Source organism: Penicillium paradoxum, assembly GCF_028828445.1.
Source record: "Penicillium paradoxum strain IBT 22861 chromosome Unknown utg000006l_segment0_segment0, whole genome shotgun sequence".
Classification (NCBI taxonomy): domain Eukaryota; kingdom Fungi; phylum Ascomycota; class Eurotiomycetes; order Eurotiales; family Aspergillaceae; genus Penicillium; species Penicillium paradoxum.
In genome coordinates, this window is record NW_026643184.1 from 2,023,049 (window position 1) to 2,043,185 (window position 20,137).

Consider the following 20,137-nt stretch of genomic DNA (forward strand, 5'->3'; position numbering starts at 1 on the left):
TTTCTTTCTTTCCTTCACTATGCCTCAGGTGAGCAATCTTTAGCCTTGGAAAAACACGCGTTTCGAATCGTTTTCGCGAGATATCAAACTCAAAACCTTGAAATCTTGGTCCATCTGATAACGTCATTGGCTTGATCACTGACTCGACTAAAGGCCCGTAGCCTTAGAACCAGAGGTGCGATGAATGAGAACGATGAAAACGGCCCGTCAGCACGTGTGACGCGGGCCAAGACTGCCGCCCTCACCTCCGATGTCTCTGCCGCTGGAGCCAAGAAAACCCTGCAGACCAAGCGAAGCACGACGACCACAACTACTGGAACCCAACGACCCCGAGCTGCCCTTGGTGATGTCAGTAACGTCAACAAGACCGACGGTGCTGAGGTGAAGGCAGGGAAGAAGCCGGCTACAACTAAGCCTGCCACAACTAAGTCTGGTCTGACATCGAAGGCCACAGTTCAGACTGGAGGTGTTCAAAAGCTCAGCCGTACGAACTCGTCACGAACTGCAACCCGTTCCGCCCTCCAGCCTCGTGACTCGAACAAGAAGCCTGCCGCCAACAAGCGTCCCCCGGTCAAAGACACAACCCTCCAAGCGCAAGAGCCTCCACGGAAGAAAGCCGAGCTAGACCGGAAGCCCAGAACGATTGAGAAGATTGTGGAGGAACCAGCCGTGAAGGAACCAGAAATCAGCGTGAAAGATGCTCTGAATGACGCTGTGCAGGATCTCGACACTGAGGACTTGGATGACCCATTGATGGCCGCCGAATACGTGGTGGAAATCTTCGAGTATCTCAAGGACCTTGAGATCATGACGTTGCCCAACCCCGATTACATCGACCATCAACCCGATCTGGAGTGGAAGATGCGCGGAATTCTCGTCGACTGGCTGATCGAAGTTCACACACGGTTCCGCCTTCTCCCTGAGACCTTGTTCCTTGCTGTCAATATCATCGACCGCTTCCTGTCGGCTGAGGTTGTCGCACTTGATCGTCTTCAGCTGGTCGGTGTCACCGCCATGTTCATTGCCTCCAAGTACGAGGAGGTGCTTTCCCCTCACGTTGCCAACTTCAGCCATGTCGCCGATGAGACCTTCTCGGATAAGGAGATCCTCGATGCGGAACGTCACGTCCTCGCAACTCTGGAGTACAACATGAGCTTCCCTAACCCCATGAATTTCCTGCGACGCATCTCCAAGGCCGATAACTACGACATCCAAACGCGCACACTGGGCAAATACCTGATGGAGATCAGTCTTCTCGACCATCGCTTCATGGGTTACCCCCAGAGTCACATCTCTGCAGCCGCCATGTACCTTGCACGTCTCATTCTCGAGCGTGGACCTTGGGTATGTTCCATCGCGATCCTGTCCAGCCCCACATCTAAACTGACTCACAATAGGATGCAACTCTCGCGCATTATGCCGGATACACCGAGGAGGAGATCGACCCTGTCTTCCAGCTGATGGTGGATTATCTCCACCGCCCCGTTTCCCACGAAGCCTTCTTCAAGAAATACGCCAGCAAGAAGTTCCTGAAGGGTAAGAAGCTTTTTGACATTTACCTTGGCAAATCCACATACTAACCAGATCTCCAGCTTCCATTTTGACTCGCCAGTGGGCCAAGAAATACCACCACCTGTACGTCGATGGCTCCGACAAGAGCACTTACGTCAAGGACGAACAGTAATTGTACCATTTACGATGTCATGCTACTCCTGTCTCGCCAACGTCGGTGCCTTTCATGACTCCCTAAGGCCCTCGCGACGACTTGAGCAGGGAAATTCATTCCTATACATGTTGGCATTTCATTGTCCTGGTATCCGCCACATTTTGCATATTCTTACGACTCCATTGAATTTCTGCGCTTCTCGCATTTGCCTTCTGTGATGGGGTGTTCGGCGCTCGGCCCTTGTGTGCTCTTGTTTTCTTCTCTTCCCTTACACCTTCGACCCCGGCCTACTTGTTTTTCGTGCATGGGCATCTGTCTCCTGCCTGTCCCGATATCTATTAAATTATTGTCATTCCTGTTACAGGCGTCGGGATCTATCTTTTCTTTTCTTCTCGTTCAAATCGCAATCTATTCGATTCACCCTGGTTCAACTTCATCTTAGATCGGATGTTTCAGTGCCATTGCCTTTGAATCCCTCTTTTTTTCCTTTTCTTTTCTCTTGTCTTTTTTCGCAGGTCCCCAAGCCTTGCAACGGTTGCGTGGCATTGCGGATGGGGAATATTTTGTGGAGCCAATGTGGCCATGGATTTTTGTTTCTCGCGCGTTTGTCCATCAGCTGGAAGATGAAATTGGGTACTCACGATTGGGTCTTCCAGGTAAGCGATTTGGATATCAGACGGTCGGGGAGGTAATCAGTGACAAGTTGGACCGCTTTTGTTTTCTTTAAAATAGTTGGATTTCAACGCTGGATGCGTGTGTATGGCGTGCTTATTGACACCTTCTCTATTCTCTGCGTATATATGCGTTGTAGCCTGTAGATCTTATTGAGGTGCTTAGCCGAGGTCGGACCTCCCCATGGGTAAGGTTGACAGCCTCCAACTTTTATATCAACCAGTCTCATCCACTCTCTTTCATCCTAATCCTACTATCATCCCATCATGGAGTCTACTGCATCCCCGCCATGCCCGTTCTGCAACATCGCCTCGGCATACCCCCCAATCCGCTTCAATGACCCTGAGTCCAATCCAACTTCCACGATCCCGGAATCAGGACCGCTATCCCACATCATTCTTTCCACCGAACATGTTCTCGCCTTCTTAGACATCATGCCGCTCACCCGCGGCCATGTCCTCGTAGCGCCTAGAAACCATCACCAGACTCTTGGTGACATGGGCGTTCGAGCGGGACAAGAGGTATGCGACACCCTATCCTAGTGGTTCCTCCCCATATGCCATCGCGACGCCTTTTCCCGGCTAATCCTTGTTCCTGATACGTTTAGATAGGTAAATGGCTGCCAATTCTCTCCAGGGTCGTTACGAAGTCCGTATTTGGGAATGATCCTGATAGACACTGGAATGTCGTGCAGAATAATGGTATGTCTTGCCCTTGCTTTTCTTCCCCCTTCTCCCTTTCCACTTGATATTTGTCTGTTTGGCGTAGTTCTACTCCGTATGTATGTCGCTGGTATTCACTATTGGCATTCAAGGAGGTTTACTGCCCCCTTCCCCGAGATCATATTTCACATGCATGTCTATGGAGCAAAAACAAAACACAATTTTATGGCAACCGTTCTGACTAGGCGATAGGTGAAAGGGCGGCACAGGTAGTGCCTCATGTTCATTTCCACATCATACCGCGCCCTGCTCTAGGGTCCAATCAGAGGACAAGCTTTGCTATGTTCGGCCGTGGGCAAAGAGAGGAGCTTGATGATGATGAGGGTGAGGCCTTGGCTCGTGAAATGAGGCTTGAGCTGGTAGAGGAAGTTGAACGGATTCAACGGGATGAGGGTATTGATTTGGCTCAAGATTTGATCCCAGTAGGGAGCCAACGAGGTAAGTTGTGAAATGCGCGGTATCTGATATTCTCTTTTCTTTTTTGCGTCTGATCATTGCTCCTCCATCTTTGAATCACACGCTGTATGTATATAGGTCTTTCTATTTCGCGCCATTTTGTAGCTTCTGAAGCGCCGGGTATGGTAATGGCATCCCTTCTCATTTGCTGTATTGGAAATCTCATTACGTCGTTTGCTAGCGCTTCGCGGCTCTGGTGCCGTGGCCTCTGAGCATGTGCTAGTTCAACAAGTTAGCGATGAACTTCGCATTGTTCCAGGACTTGTACGTACCGTTCGTCGGAATGCATTCAAATCATCTGCTGTATAGCCTTGGTCATCGATGTTTTTCCGGGCCAATGTGACATCAGACAGTTCTCCCTCTGGTAAACGGCGGTAGGTTATGAGTCGACGAGACCCTAAAGGACAACATTAGCCAATCCCTCCAAGTACATGCTTGTGCTTTTCTTTCGAAGTCACTCACAAGTGTTGAAAGACTGAGTAGAGATGCTGACAATCTCCAAATTCTCATGCATAGGAACAGGGAACACGACTTTCTCGTCATTTGTTGTGGGCATCCACATTGAGAGACGGCCATTGGTAACCAACGAGCGAGCCGCGAAGTTGAGGACGTCGTTCTGCAAAGCCTCGAAGCCATAAGGCTTTTTAGGAGGAACAAAACCGGGTCGGCTGTGGGTCAAATTTAGTATTATAGATCAATGAAGGACAGTCAAAGGGGAAAGACGTACAGATGCGCAGGAACGCCATCAATGATCACATTGACCGCAGGCTTTCCTTTGCGATTTCCCAAAACCCGAAGCCCTTCGCGCACACCATATGGCGGATCGCAGACGATGCCATCAAGAACGCCGACTCTCCGCAATGGGGTGTTGGTCAAATCCGAAGTAAAGGTATCAAGGTATTTGCTCTTGATGCCATATTGATCGAAGTTCTCAAAGATGCCCAATTTCCCGCTCTCTTTGCCCCGGAAGCTACGACCATCGATATCTCCGCCCATGGTCAGAGCTCCGAAATGCGAAGCAGCAAGAATGAAACTTCCAGTTCCGACGAATGGGTCGAAGAACAATTTACCGGGAGCTGCAAGAGCCATGTTGGCCGTGATGAGACTCAACTCCGCATCCATGGAAGTGGTGCTGATATAACGACGCTTCTTGAGGTCGTATTTGAGAACATCCTCACGACAGCTTTCACCAAGCTTCCGACCCAGATAGATCTTCCGTGGCTCTTCCACTCGCGAGACTCCCCGCGCGGCGACTTCCACGTCATCGATGTACTCTTCCATCACGTAGAATTCCTCATCGGGGTTCTTCAGGCGAATCGGTCCTCTGAATCCCATGAATGAAAAGGATTGAATGATTTCTCCCTTCTTTTCTTGGCTGCGCGTGCCTGAGAAGTAGTCAACTGTGAACTTGAATGGGACGTTATTGTAGTCATTCCAGCGATGCTCCGTTCGTTGGCGAATGTCTGCATGTAGTTCTTCGTAGTTGGCACCCTCGCCCCAAAGCTCGAAGATATCCTTAACCAGAATACTGCGCTTAGCGACTGCGCGTGCCGCATCTTCATCTGGTAGTTTTACGACACAGTATGGCGACTATTTTGTAAGTCAGTTCTGCAAATCGACTACAATCGCAACATAGACGGGGTTGTCCGATTCCTATAAATCGAGATTCATAATGGAATGGCATGAGCAGTCCCCACACTGCTAGAAAGGGAGTTTCATACATATTCACTGTAGGTAATGATATCGAGGTCGGCGCCGGCAAGAGTGGCGCAGGCTTGGAGCTCCGGACGTCTGAAGGTCTCATGGTGCTGGGCGAACCGAACCAGATATTCCATGACTGACAAGACGAGATACTTTTTCTATCAATATTGCTTTTCTGATAGTGGGGGTTCAGTCAATGCGTTGCTGCAATCTGTGAAGGCGGGGTGTTGCGGGTTGAGATTTTTTTTTTCTCGGGCCTTCAGAAATATACTCCACGGAGAGGCAACAGAGTCTGGCCATGACATTTATATCAACACAATCAAGACATCTGTATTCTCTACGATCAGACGAATAACATAAAATCCAGGAGCTCTATATCTCAGAATTCAACCAAATTGATCTTAATTTGCGTGGGACGAATGAATCTGAGCAATGATATCGATGCAGAATGAATGTCTTAGACCGGAGTCAATGAAGGCCTGATTTATGCCGGCGCAAAAGAATCACAGGGAAAAGAAGAAGAAAACAGAAGAAACCAAGACTACCTAGATACAACCGCATCCAGCTATACAAAGAAACCCGAAGTTACGCCCTCCTATGAGACAGGAGCAAGACATGCCCAAACTCCGCCACTATGCACCGACTACCTTGAAAACATGTCGTGAATCATATCCCTCCACTGTAGTGATATCCACTTTCTCATCGTCTGGGATCATATGATGCTTCAGATCCCAACCGGCCCGACGAGAAAGTTCCGATACGACCACATCGCAGTCTCCCAAGAGATCAATATCGAACTCGATATGTGATACCGGCTACATACCCGCGTTAGTATAGAACAACCATAGGTAGTAGAATGACTTACAGTGCGCGATATGTAAATCTGGGGGACGTTGCGTGGTAAGATTCCAGGCACTTCTGCCACGGGGGCAACCTTCAACGATGTTCCGATTACAATGACGAGGTCTGCCAAGTCACGATCTTGGTGAATTAGGCGTTCGCCAAACTCATCGGGTAGATCCTCGCCAAAGAACGTGATATCAGGCTACGTTATTTGTGAGTATTAATGAAAAAGCAAGGATCGAATCGAACAGCCACTGACCTTCATCACTCCAGGAGTCGGGAGTTCATAGTCGTCTTCATCCGAACTCTCATCAGAGACCTTGCGGTCTTTTTGTTGACCACTCGAACTTCGCTTGCGCTTGAGACCTTGCGGTTTTAGCTCATCTTCTGCAATCTTCTCCTTGCAGGCAGTACAGTGGGGGATCTTCCCCTCCCTAATTTCACCAAAGATCGCATCACCCTTGACTTTGTACTGACACTTTACGCAGGTAGCACTCGCAAAGGATCCATGGCACTGTAAAATTTTCTCGGGAAGTACTCCTGCGTTTGCTTCAATGTTATCGATATTCTGCGTGTAGTTAGTCAACAGCTTTCCCTTGTCTTGAAGAAGTCGAATGAACCCATGGGTCGGCGACCACTTCTTTTCCGTCGGGAGAATATCCTTCGCAATGGAGAAGAAAATGCTCGGATCCTCCCTAAAGACATGGATATCAAAGACTTCCTGAGGATCACTCAGGCCCAGATGCGCCAGTTTTGAATAGAGCCCGGTATCTTTAGAACGGAAATCGGGGATGCCTAGACTCGTTGAGATCTTTTTTAAAAAGATACCGTTAGCACTGGTAGGCCTAGAATATTTTGAATACAGTCTGCGGGACACATACACCTGCACCTGTGAGAACGATGATGTTCTTCGACTCGCGAAGGAGCCGAACAGCGTCATCGATGGAGTTGTACTGGGGCAGCTTGGGCCTCCGAGAGAACTCGCGCGAGATCGCGATCGCCAGAAGAGCATGATAGGCTGCATCGGGCGCACCGTCAAGGAATGCCGGGGGGGCGATCCCAAACGCTGTGCATAGCTTTTTGGCCGTGACGGTTTTGCGAAGGATGGTCTCTTCCACGAATGCCGCCTTGCCAATCGCATGTAGACGCTGTCTGTATGTAGTCGCCTCCTCTATGGTACAGGCGCCGGGAACTGCGACAGAAAAGCGAGCGAGTTAGCCTTTGTTTGTTCTGGTTTCCGCGAGCGGGGATGTCCGGGGTAAGAAGAGAGGGTGGATATAGTTGCATACCGAGGCCGTCACGGATCTCATCATCGCGCAGGAACTGAATAGCCTCATCGCAGTCAGACAGATTATCCCATCCATCAGAATCGTCACTGTCTGACTCAAAACCAGACGAGATCGGATCCAGGGCGAGGTCCGGCGCGTTATCCTCCATGTTGTACTGTTCTTCTATATCCACGCTCTCCACTCCGACCACGGGGGCCTTGAGCGAATCCTCTCCTTTTGGGGCTGGTTCCAAATCCATCTTGCAGGAGTTTGAGATGCCAGCCACGGAGACAACTCTTTCACTTGCGCTTGAAATCTGCTCTGGCAAAAATTCGGGCATGCCTTGCCGGAGGCAACTTAATCCGGAACCGATGAATGAACTGGTGTGGCGATATCAAAGAAGTTGGGATTCATGGTCAAAGGTCGGCAATGAAAGAAAGAGTAGTGATAAAAAAAGAAACTACTTCTAATGGTATCAAATCAAACAAAACAAAAAACATATACATCATCTCATGTGGTCGTGACTTTTGGGGGTCTATGAATCATGAATCCGCCATCTCATCGTCGGAGTCAACTTCGATCTCCAAATCCGAATCATCGCCTTCTCCTTCTCCCTCAGCTTCACTCTCATCATCCTCTCCAATTTCTTGGTTCATTTCCTGTACAAGCTCCAAGGCATGATCGCGGAGCCGTTCGTCCTCATACTGAAGCACATCGTAGAGCTTCAGGGCTTGCTTGAGCCATTCACGACTAGCCTCTAGTGATGCATGTCGCGGGGACTCCGCAAGCTCGTCAGCGGTCGCGTCCTTTGGCGCCTGTTGCTTTTCGGCCAACAAGAAGAGACACCATCCTCCAAGATACCACGCCTCCACACTTTGATCATCCTCGAGAATCAAGCGCTCGAGGACTTCCAGAGCCTCGAATTCCATAGCCACTTCCATCAGGAGTCGCGCAAGGCTGATACGTAGTGCGAAATCGGGAATTTTGGGATCCTCTGGAGCCAAATCCTTCCAGAAGCTCATACTCCGAGTGAGTGCGGCTTGGGCATCTTCAGTGCGAAGTTGCGATATCCGAATGGAGGCGAGGGTCTGTAGTACCTCTGGCGCTTCGGGTGTGACAAGGAGAGCTTCTGTAATGAGTGCCTCGCACCGAGCTTCGGCATCCTCTTCCCAGCTGAGCGAATACGTTAGCATTATCCTCGCATGCAATATAGAAGGTAAAGGAACTCACGAAAGGTCAGTCATGTAGGTCTCGGCAACAGCGCAGAGTGCGTTGGACATCTTGGCCTTCTTCTGTGTAATATCGGCGATCTCTTCCGGTGACTTCTTCCCTTCTAGAGCCTGAATAGCCTGTCTAAGGGAAGCGACACCCATCTCGAACCAAAGGACGCTGTCCTTTCCACCTTGCTCGCTCAATTGTGCGAGCCAGAGGAACTTCTCAGCACCTCCGCCCTGGGATTCCGGTATCGAACCATCCTGATCGAGTTGAACAGCCTGAAGGAAGCAGTTTCTGGCGGTGTCAATATCGCCTAGTTCAACGTTGATTTCTCCAAGCAAGTTAATGGCGGGGAGTTGTGCTGTGGTGTTCTCAGGAGTCAATTCTAGAGCCTGCTGCGCAAGCACAAGTGCCTCATCGGCTCGACCAGTTTGTAGGAGGATGGTAGCCTGGTCAAGCAAGGTAGAGGGATCTTGAGCCATTTTGCCTTTCGAAATTGAGCCACCAGGGCCAAGGACGGACTTTGCGCGGGGTTTGGATGACTTTTTCTTTTGCGGTCTGGGCTTTCCCATGGCAGGATATAGGGAATATTGAGAAAGAGCGTTATATTCTTAAGCGGAATATCAAACAGAGTGATTGCCAAGTTGTAACCCACAGGGTATCTGGAAGAAGTAAAAAAAGTGAAGCTCCGCAGCCAAAAATTTGGTGGCTGTTTGACGGGTTTGCATGTGGGACCGCAATATTGGCACCACGCTTTGCGCTCCGATCTTCCTGCGTGGACATAGTATCACGATCTCTCGAAGTCTTGTACAGACAGTCATTCTATTTCCCTCTTTAGAACAGCTGTTGTCCTCCAAGGAAGGGTGCCTCGAAACATCTACTCTCCCGTACTCCATTCATTACCCCTCCAATCCGCGGGCGGATCAACAGTTATGGGCCGCGAAGACCAGATTGAGGAGCGCGAGGTGCTCGATTCAATTTTCCCCGACGAAATTACCGGTAAGCAATAGAAATGGCCGCTTTATGGGCTTAGTCCTGTTTTTTTCTCCCTTGCTTACAGCGAGACCCAACTCTAGACATATCCGAAACCTCATATCGAGTATCCATAACTCTTGACACTCTCGAATATGAAGGCGATGAAACAGAACAGCCAGTGATATGCCTTGAAGTTGCCTACCCAGAAGAATACCCTGATGTTGGTCCGAATCTCAACATTACCTCTCCGCCCAATGCTGTGAAGCACCCTCGACTGGATATTCAGGAGGACCGGGAGCAACTGCTGGAGTCCCTCCTGCCCACTATTGAAGAAAATATGGGCATGGCGATGGTATTCACTCTCGTTAGCGCACTTAAAGAGAGCGCAGAGCTTCTCATAACCGAAAGAGCAAACGCCATTCAAGCTGAGATGGACAAAGTCGCCGCAAAGAAAGAGGAGGAGGAGAATCGCAAGTTTCACGGCACACCAGTGACTGTTGAGTCATTCTTGGAGTGGAGTGCCAAGTTCAAGAAGGAGATGGAGGAAAAAGAGCTTCGGTTACGCGAAGAAAAGGATTTGGAAGACAAGAAAAAAAGGATTATCAAGGAGGAGAAAAAGCTTACAGGCCGGCAATTGTGGGAGAGGGGCTTGGTCAAGGGTGACTATGACGAAGAGGATGAGGATGCCTTGCCAGCTGTCGACAAGCTCAAGGTGACTGCATGAAATGATCCATAGAAATGTTAATGACCTACCATCACTTCATGAAATGATTAAATCCACATTAAATTGCAGCTATTGAACAAATCAGGTAATCGTTGAATATGTGTCATGGGTATGAGTAGAGTAGTATACAACCTGGGTAGTTCACATAGAATTGTGTTATATTACATGAGAACTCAATCCTCAATGGGAGAATGAAACACTATTCTCTCTCGGAAACGAAGCGTCAACTTGGGTTGGGCTGCACGCAATGGCTTTGACAGGCGAGCAGCCCGGGGTGGCCGTTGGTCGGAAACAACCAAGAAAGTACGTCCCCAGATACCAACATATCTAGGCAGATTTGTATGTATTTATTGAGTCGGATTGTCTCGATCAACATGCCAGCCTTTGGGACGCTGCCAACAAACCGACTGATGCATGGCTATGGCCTTAACTCCTGGTTGACCTTTAGATGACCAGACATGCAGCCAAGCACCAAAATAACAACGTGGCCTAGTCCTAACATCCTTGTACCTGCAAGGTTAGGGAAATGTAGTTTGAGTTCACGAAGAGACACGAGGCCAGTCAGAGCCCTCGGGTTCACTGCTTTGGCTGCTTTTGAGTTGCTTCTTCTTCTGCCAGAGCTTTTTCAGCCAGGACAATTTTCCACATGTTCTCTGCAAGTGTTTTAGCATGCATGTCAAAGTGTGCTATTTTTGTATTGACATCGGAGAGGCCCCTTTCAAGGTGTTCACACCAAGTAGACGGCTCCCTTGTCTTAGTGAGGCGATCCCAATCCTCTTCGTCTTTGGCGAAAAGTAATTGGAGTTTCAGATCCTCCCGTCGTTCAATCCAGTTCCAACGACGCCCAAGCTTTGTTCGTATGACACTGCTAACGTTTCTTGGCTGCGGCTTTTTGTAGCGCAAGAACGGTAGACCGCGTGCATTGACGAGGACTGGGACATTCCGTTTCTTGTCACCTAGCGGCCGGGGTCGGTCTAGAACCGAGGTAGCGTCTGGGTGTCGCCGAGAAGTTTCTTCCTGAAAACGAATTGACTGTTCCTTTCGAACCTGCCGAGGTGTAAGAGGTTTGGGAGGGGGCGTTGCTGGCCGAACCCTCTTTTGCATTGCAGCGTATTTCTCTCTCTGTGACCTAGCTCGAGCGACGAGGGTTATGATCCGGTTGGCATCACGTTGATTGGTATGGGCAGAAGAGAGGAGATCCAAAGCCTGTCATGCGACAATGAAACATCAACACATGGACTCATCGTAGGCAAGGATTCAAGCTGCGTACCTCGTACCCTGCCTTTAAGGCATTTGCAGTTTGGGAAGGGCTTTGTAAATTCTTGAATTTTTGGAAATTTTGTCGGACAAGCGGTCTGGATTCATCAATCCATGGAGCATCTGCATTTAAAGGACGGCATTGTCGCAAAAGTGCACGATAAAGCGCCAAACCTACACGACACAGAGATGAGTGTCAGTTGCAAGGGCATGAAACATAATAAACCATCTCTTACAGGCAAATCGATGAGCACCAGAAATCCTCGGCACTAGTACTTTATGCATTTCGCCGTAGAAAGCTAGACAACCGATATCTACCTCGATTTCTAGCGCCGCCTGAGGCCTCGTACGTTTCTGACATCACACACCGCCACCATACCGCCTACTGTAAATGGATTAGCGCATAGTGGTACCTGCAGGACCTGTCCTCGCCCCAATTTTCTGCACAACGCTAAATCACGTGATGCCAAAAGGATATATATACGCGTCCGCGCCCCCAGATCTTCCTCTCTTTTCTTTCTTCTTTAGCTCTCTTTGCCTATTGGCTTAGATCAAGTGTAGTATCTGTTCTTTTCAGTTTAATCTCTGAAAGTTTCCGTCTTGGAAACACTTTGATTATTCCTATTTTTGGACCTCGCGACTTGGCCCCTGTGCTTGCACATGCCTTGTTGCACAGTGTCATCGGGCTTACACTGCCCCCGATCGACGCGACCCCTTTTTCATCACTTGAACGGCTTGTCCGGGCACTTGGAGAAGAAGTTGTTCCACTTCCCACCTACCTACCTACCCACGGAGTAGTACACATGTTGCTTACACCCATTGACGTACATCCTACCATCGTTGATCTTCGTAGTCTGTGTCGACACGCGCCTATCCTTGTCGTCCACAACCTGCTCGTCTCTCTTCTGATGCATTGATCCTGCGTAGGCTTGACTCTCCCGAGGTCCCAAACCCCTCCTCGCCTGTTGCTTTGATTTTTGCTTTCTGGTCCCCATCCATGGCTGATCTCCAGGACCCTCGTGTATCCTGGGATCAACACAACAATTTCATCTGCCCACAAAAATACTAGGATCGGCGCAGCAGAACCTGCCTTGATCATTAGGTATGTATTCTAACTCCTTGTACTCCGTACTCCGTAATAGATACTTCGCAATTTTCTTAGGTATATCCACGGATGTACAGCCAAAATGCAGGAATCAGACACCTGCGATGATAGTAGGGCAGGACTGGACTGTGTAAATCATTCTATTCCGCTAGTCGACAAAAAGATATCATTTGCTATCGTTATTGGTAATTCGTAAACAGGCGCCTGCCACAATGCCCGGGTTCACAGAACAGAAACACTCTAGATATCAATACCTACTGTAAGATAGGAATTGAAGTGCAGAGCTTAAAGCAACCCCTGCCAATGCTTTCATGCGAAAACTGTACACGCTCTAGGATCGTAGAAAAAGAGAAGAAACCAGGAAACTCAAACAAGGCCGACCATGATACTCCGAGATCCGACCGCACTGAGTGGGTCACAAATGCCGGACTAGAAAGTCGAGCCCTCTGGAGGCTGAGGCAGCTTCTTATGCTGGGGCAAGGCCATGTACCTAGATGAAGTCAATATTGTTCATTCATCCTAGAAATTGCGGGTACGATTTATGCTTACCTTCTCAGCTCGATCAGGACTGTCTCCATGGTATAGTCTCGTTTCCACTGCGCAAGGGTTGGAAGCTTTGTTGGGTCGACCTATAGTACAATCAACTCAGCAATGGCTCGTATGGCATGGTATTCAGACTTATTGTACCTTGCCGGAGCTGGGGTCAACACAGGGGATATTGACTCGGGACACGAATTGGATAGTAGGCGGGTTGTCGGGGTAGTCAGGTCCGCAGTGAATGTTCACACTGTATATCCGGTTCTCATGGACGCTCTAAATAATGCTAGATTAGCAAGAGATTCACGATAGAATGGAGAAGGGTCAAAGACTAACGTGAGGCGGGCCTAGAATGGTTCCATTCCAGTTGCTCATCATCATATCCTCACCATCAGCAAGGCCATATGAGCAAGCATCTAAAAACCAGAAAGGTACGTCAGTGATCTAAGAGCGGATATAGTCGGAGATCGGAGAAGTCAATCGTACCTGCACTCAGACCCTTCTCGCCCTTCTCGAGCTCCTCGAGGAGTCGAAAGTTCCTTGGAATCTTGGCAGCCATATTGAGCACAGAATAGTGGGTTTAGATGCTGGAGACGTCACGACGAGGGAACAGAGGGGATGTTGCTACAAGAGGGGCAATGCGCTAGGCGGTCAACTTGGAGCAAGATCACGTGCGATACGGCTTATCGAAGGCTTGGCACCCCAGTGTTGATGCCACGCCTTATGAATTCCATCATAGAATTATCGTAATAGCTGACGCAGCCATTGTCCTCTTTCTGCTTGTATAAACCTGGCGTGGGAACTCAAACTTCTTCGCAGTCGGCCTGGTGTAGAATCACCGATCTGATCATCCGCTACCAAGAGCTCAGTGTATTGTTGACATCGGGACACCGGGCATTAGCTAGTGCTGGCCATGGTCTGATACAACAATACTGTACCAGAAATGTCCTCCCAATTTTTACAGACGGAGATCGCCAATTTGATCCATGAATCTCGAAGGAAAAACTCAGATTTGCGAAATGTTGGTCACCGCCCTCCAGACAATCCACCGGTCCCGGTATACTGACGAGCAGATGACAGGCCGCCGAACAATCACTGAATGAGCTTAAAGCACTACCCTCCACCTCAGAAGCTCAAATAGCAGCAGGTATGTCTCCAAATGACGGGTGACTATCAGTTATTGATCACTAAATGGCCACTAGACCTTGTCCGCAAACCGAATTTCGTTGAGCCATTCATTATTGCATGCCATACTCGGCATGCGAAGCTCGCTGGTATTGGTGTTATCTGCTTACAGCGGCTAATTGCGTCTCGTTCGTTACCCTCAAGTCGCCTGAAAGATGTCCTTGGGGGCTTAAAGGAGACAACGAGCTTGAGTAAGTAACAAAACATAAACCAGTAGCTTTGAGCTGTGCTAATGTTCTTCAGGCCTCGATATTCAGCTGAAAATCTTACAGTCTCTGCCCTCACTTTTACAGTTCTATTCTAATGATCTGAGCGGGGAGCTTCTTGCTAACGCATTGGAAATATGTATCACATTACAGGCAAGCAAAACGATTGCTGTCTCCAGTACTGCTGCAGCTACCCTTCAGCAACTGGTGGTATCGACATTTGAGCGGGTTTCAAGCGAGGACAAACTTTCTAATGATGCTAAAGCTACTACAACTATCAAAATCGATGGCCAGTCACTCGACATAGGATATTTTGCCTACGATGCACTACAGGTACTGGATGATTTATGTCGCCTGATTGATGGAGAGCCACTGCAATTCTTGCGAACACGGAGTTTGCCTCCGACTTTTGTGCTCGAGCTTATCGAGAGTATTCTCCTGAACAGTGGCCGGCTTTTTGTGGGACACCCCGAACTTTCACATGTGCTGCGCGTTCGGCTATTACCACTAACTGTCCGTTGTCTTTCTGAGAGGTTTTCATTCGCCCAGACTGTCCGCGTTGCTCGAATACTCCTCATAGTTCTGAAGCGCTATATGTCTCTTGTGACTACGGAATGCGAGATGGCATTAAGTCTGATAACCCATCTCGTCGAACCGGACGCAACAGCGCCTTGGAAGCGACTCATTTGCATGGAAGTTTTTAGAGGACTGTACTCCGAGCCGGGTGCTGTACGGTTAATCTACACGCTTTATGACGATGAGGAAGGAAGAAAGAACATCCTCCGGGACCACATGGCAACGCTTGTTCGGCTGGCTTCAGAGAAGCCTGCGTTGATTGGTGTCAGCAACCAATCCACAGTACCTTCACGCGCTGATCACTCAAGATCTACCACGGAGGATCAGATAACGCTTGAGACTGGTGGCGTTGCTGGTGTTATTGGATCAACTGTTCCTCCAAGTGAAGCCAATGTGCCAGGAATCAGCACACAGTGGAGTGTTGTTCGCACGCCATATATTGAGCTTCTTGATAAGACAGATCCACCTGCACCGCCTGAAACTTACATTTACAGCCTTGTTCTGAACTGTATCAGCAGTTTTGCTGAAGGGCTCGCGAAATTCATCCTTCCGTTGACTGTGCCGGACTTAAAGCAACGACGCAAGAACCGACTTTTGAGTCCCACGCAAGGTCCTGATTCCGCCAGGTCGTCTCAAGATTTTACAGCAGAACCCATCCGAAGGCAGCCAAGCTTGCCATCAAAGAAGTCACATGTTCCCATCAACCCTCTGGAGCTACAGTCTCATATCCAGTATTCCGCCATTAAAACCTGTGCAGGCATAATCGAGAACTGTTGGCCTGCTGTCCTTGCGGCTTGTTCGACTTTTCTGCGCGCTTCCTTGGATGATGAGTACTATCACAATCTCGTCCGAGCGTTTCAAAAATTGGCTCATGTGGCGGGTCTTCTGAGGTTGTCTGTCCCCCGAGATGCCTTTTTAACAACTCTTGGAAAGGCTGCTACGCCTGCGAGTTCGGGTCCTTCCAAATCACAGAATGCACCTGCTACTGGATCCCAGCAGAGTGACTTGCTCCACAAGAAACGCAAAAGTGCGGATTTGTCACATATCAGCTCTGCAACAATGGATTCTGCAGGAACACCCACAGGGGAAGGGGCTCCGGTGTCTATAAGCACAAGAAACCTGCTTTGTATGCGGGCTTTGCTCAATCTTGGAATTGCTTTGGGACCGACATTGGATCAGCCGGCCTGGTCCATTCTTTTCGAGACACTTCAGTATACCGGACTGGTGATTGGCATGTCATCAAGTGCGATGGTCAAATCCGCCAGTGGGGCTGGGGAAACTTCAGTCACTTCAGGAAATGATGTGCCGACTGCTAATCTCGGAACCGAGGTCATTGCGGTCCAGGCGGCTTCTAGTAAAATGATTGAAAGCACCAGCGATTTCCCAAGTGCATCATTCCAGGAAATATTACTTGCCTTGTTGAACCTATCTACCTTTACAGAGCAGCGTCGCCACCAGGGAGATCAACAGGAAGTATCAGAACTGCCTCAATCGCCTCAATCTTCCCGAGGACCTGGACGTTTGCATCAGGGTGCCCGGCGTGTCTCGCATACCGTCGGAAAATCAAGATTGCAAGACGAAGAGCTCAAATTCGTACTGGAAAAAACCAATGAACTCGCCAAGGCAAACCTAGGAAGAATATCCTCCCTTGAAGATGGTGACAGCGAAGCATGGGAATTGTTGACTCAAAGTCTCATTTCGGCTTCCGCAAATACTACCGCCAGTCCGAATCTTCGCCTGCAGGCAAGCACGATCTTGAACTCACTGGTGTTTTCAACGATGAAACAAAGGGACGAAGACGATGAGAAAGTTTACAATCAAGTGCAGATCAGAAATCTCCAGACATTGAAAGCCCAGGTGGCCTCGCTCTATGCATCAGACATGCATACTTCCAAGTCTTTACCAACAACAGTGATTGAAATTCACGAGCAGAGCTTGGAAGTACTGAAGAACATACTTGAACAATATGCGGAGACTTTTGTGGACGGTTGGCATCTCGTCTTTGATTTGATATCCGGTGTTTTCCAACCTACACCAGAGCCAGAGACTGGTGATCGACCTTCCACTTTGATACAGCGTAGGGCATCGGCTCTCCCGGCAGGACCCCGCTTAGTACGTGCTGCTTATAAGTCTCTCAATCTTGTTGCTTCCGACTTCCTTTCCCTGCTGCCGGCGCCCTGTCTCTTGAGCTTGGTGAATTCCTTTTCCAGCTTTGCACTGCAAACCCAAGACTTCAATATTTCTCTCACTACCACTTCGTTTTTCTGGAATGTTTCCGACTTCCTCCAGGGACAAATCGAGCAAATATCAGTTGGCCATGTTGATGCATCCATTAGTGAAGAAGAGTTAACTATATTGGCTCGTGACGAAGACCCGTCTGTTTCTCGGAACTCATTGTGGTTGCTGCTGTTGCTCCGTATTGTTGACATCACGACAGACAGCCGATCTGAGATTCGGAATAGTGCAGTCCATACTCTTCTACGTATCTTTGATGCCTACGGGCAACAGCTCTCACCGGAAGCGTGGCGTCTGTGCCTGAATATGGTGCTCTTCAAGATGACCGAGGGAATTGAAACTACTCTTCAAGCCAAGCACAATGGACGGGATGCAAAATCGGATGACTTCAAAGCGTGGGTCGATACGACAGTGGTAATGATTAACGGATTATCGAATCTGATCACAAACTTCTTTGAAACCCTTGTGCGTGACGAAAAGTTTGATCAATCGTGGAAACGACTTTTGAAATACTTGCAAAGCTTGATTGACTTGCATATTTTGGAGTTCAGCGAAGCAACATTCTCTAGCATCTCAGCAACTCTCCTCAGAGTCCAGAATGCCAGTGAACTCAGCAACGATGCCCTTGAATGTACCTGGCTTCTTTGGGCAAACGGACATCCTGCTGGTGATGAAAAGATGCTTGATCTCGATCAACCTAATCAGGATGCGGCTTTAGCCTATCTTAATACATTCCAACAGGTTTATCGCCTTTACAAAGACCAATTGACCACGAAACACATTGAGAAGGTTCTTCGCCACTTCAGCTTGCTTGTGTGGAACTCGGTTTCTCCGCGCTACTCTCCAGATCTTGAACGACCCTCAGCGCTGCAAGCGCTAGCCATTGGTTGTATCAAAGAGCTTTGTATGGAGAAAGAGGAATCGCAGCCAGATATTCTTCTGTGCCTTGCTGAACTATCTGATTCAGCATTAACAAAATGGAGCCCCGGCAGCGACACACGAAGACCAACCTTCGTGGCCTTCTCCAAAACCACCATCGACCTTATCAGCTGGTATGTTGCCGAATTCGGCATCAAGCAAGATGTGTTTACGAATAGTGCCCTTGCAAATTCTCTCAAACATCTCAGTGCTCTCATCGCGCAAAAGTACACATGGCAAGGGAAGGACCGTGAACCTTTCTTGTGGCAAAATGCCACAACGGCCTCCATGAACGTTCTCCAAGTTGCAGTCCCATATGTGGAAAAGCAATATACGAAGACAAACGAGCCCCAAATATCGCAATTCTGGCAATGTGTGGTCGACATCACCAATGGGATTGTTTCCGCGCACGGATTTCAAGCTCAACAACTCCCAACCGCCCGAATCGCAGCAGACGAAGCCTTCGACATCAAAGCCTTCACCCGTTTAAAGACGCTTATCCTCCCATCCCTTGGGGCCGCAGCAATTCCAGACGCCATACGTCGTGACTTCGCGCGCGCTCTCTTCCACTCTTCCTTCATCTACGCCCCCCTCCGCTTCGACCTCCCCACCACAGGCCTCGAAGACGCGCCCCTGCAAGACTTGTACACCGTGCGCCCCGGTCGTACCTTCGATCCACCACCTACCCAGCGCCCAGGAATTGCATATGCTCTCATAGACACCCTCTTCGAACTCGCCACGCACTCGCAAGTCGAGGCCGAGCCCCAAGCCGACAGCCCATCCCCGCAGACCCTGCTCGCCCGCTCGATCTCGCCTTACCTTATTCTCCGCTGCGCGGTCTCACTCAAGTCCTATATCGCAGACCAGCCGCTGCGCGGCTTGATGCCCCAGCCCACACCGGCCCGCAAGGCTCTGCTGCATCTTCTCCTCCGCCTGGTTGAGCTGAAGAGCGAGCCATCAGCGATCCCGGATCCGCCTGCGCTGAAGACCACTTCGATCGTTAAGTCTGGGGACATGGTTCCGCTTCACTATCGTAGACACCTTGAGTGGATTTATCCGTTGGCTGTGCGCGCTGTGCAGGTCGCCGGTAAAGAGCGTGATGATGGGCAGATCCTCCAGGCACTGGGGAAGGTGTTGGAGGAAATTGGTCAATTTGGATATTAGATAGAGCGTGACTATGCGTGGAGTATCTGGGCAAGACATAGCTGCGTGTGTAAAACGTACAATGTACTATAATAATCAAGCGTATCGATTTATTTTCAAATTTTACATTATAAAGACCCATACATCCATTCCTTCGAGAGAGAAAAAGCCAGAATTGAGACAATACCAATAATTCAACTGTTCGACGAGGGTATGTTTTGATCCCACGCCCTCCAAGATCAAGTCTTCATCGGGCTTCCATTCTGTTGTCCTTCTTTCCCAAAATGGAAGTTTGGATGGCTTCATTCTCGCCTTCAGATGAATGTACCCTCCCGACGAAAATGCCCACCACCCACGATCACTAAATTCTCAAATCCCTCAAAACTCAGTAACTAGATAGCTGATCGACTGTAGATTCTACCTTTCCAATTTCAATCTCACACAGCCCCCGGAAGACCGCCCAATCGAGGCCGCAATGCTTCAAATGACTCTTCCGCAGAGCCTTTGGTCATATATCAACGAACCAAGATCAATCCCTTCGGCCAGCCGCCCCCCTAGTAGCGCAGTGATCAAACACGTCGCTACTACCGGACGACCCTTCGGGGAGTGCCGGAGAAACACTACGGCTTGACACACTCATGACGGGAATCCCTGGATCTAGGTCCTCTACGAGTGGTTAGTAGGTGGAAACACTGAAGAACGTCAGGACGAAGACCACCTAGGCTAACTAGGG

The 20,137-nt window shown here is 49.2% G+C and overlaps 10 protein-coding genes across 10 annotated transcripts; 4 read left to right on the top strand and 6 right to left on the bottom strand.

Annotated features, from left to right (window-relative positions):
• Positions 1-19: 19 nt before the first annotated feature.
• N7457_007185 (B-type cyclin nimE) lies at positions 20-1,684 on the top strand (the record flags this gene model as incomplete). The annotated part of the gene is made up of 4 exons (XM_057178228.1): positions 20-28; positions 154-1,344; positions 1,398-1,536; positions 1,593-1,684. 4 exons carry the CDS (start codon positions 20-22, stop codon positions 1,682-1,684), a joined length of 1,431 nt encoding a protein of 476 aa, XP_057029972.1.
• A 920-nt stretch (positions 1,685-2,604) lies between these two features.
• N7457_007186 (HIT family protein) lies at positions 2,605-3,509 on the top strand (the record flags this gene model as incomplete). Its single annotated transcript, XM_057178229.1, has 3 exons — positions 2,605-2,859; positions 2,946-3,039; positions 3,253-3,509. The coding sequence occupies 3 exons, from the start codon at positions 2,605-2,607 to the stop codon at positions 3,507-3,509; spliced, it is 606 nt and encodes a 201-aa protein (XP_057029973.1).
• Positions 3,510-3,693: 184 nt separating this feature from the next.
• Positions 3,694-5,351, bottom strand: N7457_007187 (tRNA (guanine-N2-)-methyltransferase; the record flags this gene model as incomplete). The annotated part of the gene is made up of 5 exons (XM_057178230.1): positions 3,694-3,735; positions 3,789-3,913; positions 3,979-4,184; positions 4,244-5,106; positions 5,238-5,351. 5 exons carry the CDS (start codon positions 5,349-5,351, stop codon positions 3,694-3,696), a joined length of 1,350 nt encoding a protein of 449 aa, XP_057029974.1.
• Positions 5,352-5,849: 498 nt separating this feature from the next.
• N7457_007188 (putative histone deacetylase SIR2) lies at positions 5,850-7,668 on the bottom strand (the record flags this gene model as incomplete). Its single annotated transcript, XM_057178231.1, has 5 exons — positions 5,850-6,032; positions 6,083-6,262; positions 6,320-6,871; positions 6,942-7,252; positions 7,350-7,668. The coding sequence occupies 5 exons, from the start codon at positions 7,666-7,668 to the stop codon at positions 5,850-5,852; spliced, it is 1,545 nt and encodes a 514-aa protein (XP_057029975.1).
• A 202-nt stretch (positions 7,669-7,870) lies between these two features.
• On the bottom strand, positions 7,871-9,115 carry N7457_007189 (ACL4 family protein; the record flags this gene model as incomplete). Its single annotated transcript, XM_057178232.1, has 2 exons — positions 7,871-8,501; positions 8,559-9,115. 2 exons carry the CDS (start codon positions 9,113-9,115, stop codon positions 7,871-7,873), a joined length of 1,188 nt encoding a protein of 395 aa, XP_057029976.1.
• Positions 9,116-9,475: 360 nt separating this feature from the next.
• On the top strand, positions 9,476-10,242 carry N7457_007190 (RWD domain-containing protein; the record flags this gene model as incomplete). The annotated part of the gene is made up of 2 exons (XM_057178233.1): positions 9,476-9,542; positions 9,620-10,242. The coding sequence occupies 2 exons, from the start codon at positions 9,476-9,478 to the stop codon at positions 10,240-10,242; spliced, it is 690 nt and encodes a 229-aa protein (XP_057029977.1).
• A 576-nt stretch (positions 10,243-10,818) lies between these two features.
• On the bottom strand, positions 10,819-11,784 carry N7457_007191 (LYR motif-containing protein; the record flags this gene model as incomplete). The annotated part of the gene is made up of 3 exons (XM_057178234.1): positions 10,819-11,448; positions 11,513-11,673; positions 11,736-11,784. 3 exons carry the CDS (start codon positions 11,782-11,784, stop codon positions 10,819-10,821), a joined length of 840 nt encoding a protein of 279 aa, XP_057029978.1.
• A 253-nt stretch (positions 11,785-12,037) lies between these two features.
• On the bottom strand, positions 12,038-12,413 carry N7457_007192 (uncharacterized protein; the record flags this gene model as incomplete). Its single annotated transcript, XM_057178235.1, has 2 exons — positions 12,038-12,245; positions 12,328-12,413. The coding sequence occupies 2 exons, from the start codon at positions 12,411-12,413 to the stop codon at positions 12,038-12,040; spliced, it is 294 nt and encodes a 97-aa protein (XP_057029979.1).
• Positions 12,414-13,033: 620 nt separating this feature from the next.
• Positions 13,034-13,700, bottom strand: N7457_007193 (E2 ubiquitin-conjugating protein MMS2; the record flags this gene model as incomplete). The annotated part of the gene is made up of 5 exons (XM_057178236.1): positions 13,034-13,094; positions 13,154-13,233; positions 13,292-13,417; positions 13,478-13,557; positions 13,628-13,700. The coding sequence occupies 5 exons, from the start codon at positions 13,698-13,700 to the stop codon at positions 13,034-13,036; spliced, it is 420 nt and encodes a 139-aa protein (XP_057029980.1).
• Positions 13,701-14,084: 384 nt separating this feature from the next.
• On the top strand, positions 14,085-19,425 carry N7457_007194 (uncharacterized protein; the record flags this gene model as incomplete). Its single annotated transcript, XM_057178237.1, has 4 exons — positions 14,085-14,162; positions 14,222-14,288; positions 14,344-14,517; positions 14,570-19,425. 4 exons carry the CDS (start codon positions 14,085-14,087, stop codon positions 19,423-19,425), a joined length of 5,175 nt encoding a protein of 1,724 aa, XP_057029981.1.
• Between the last annotated feature and the right edge of the window lie 712 nt (positions 19,426-20,137).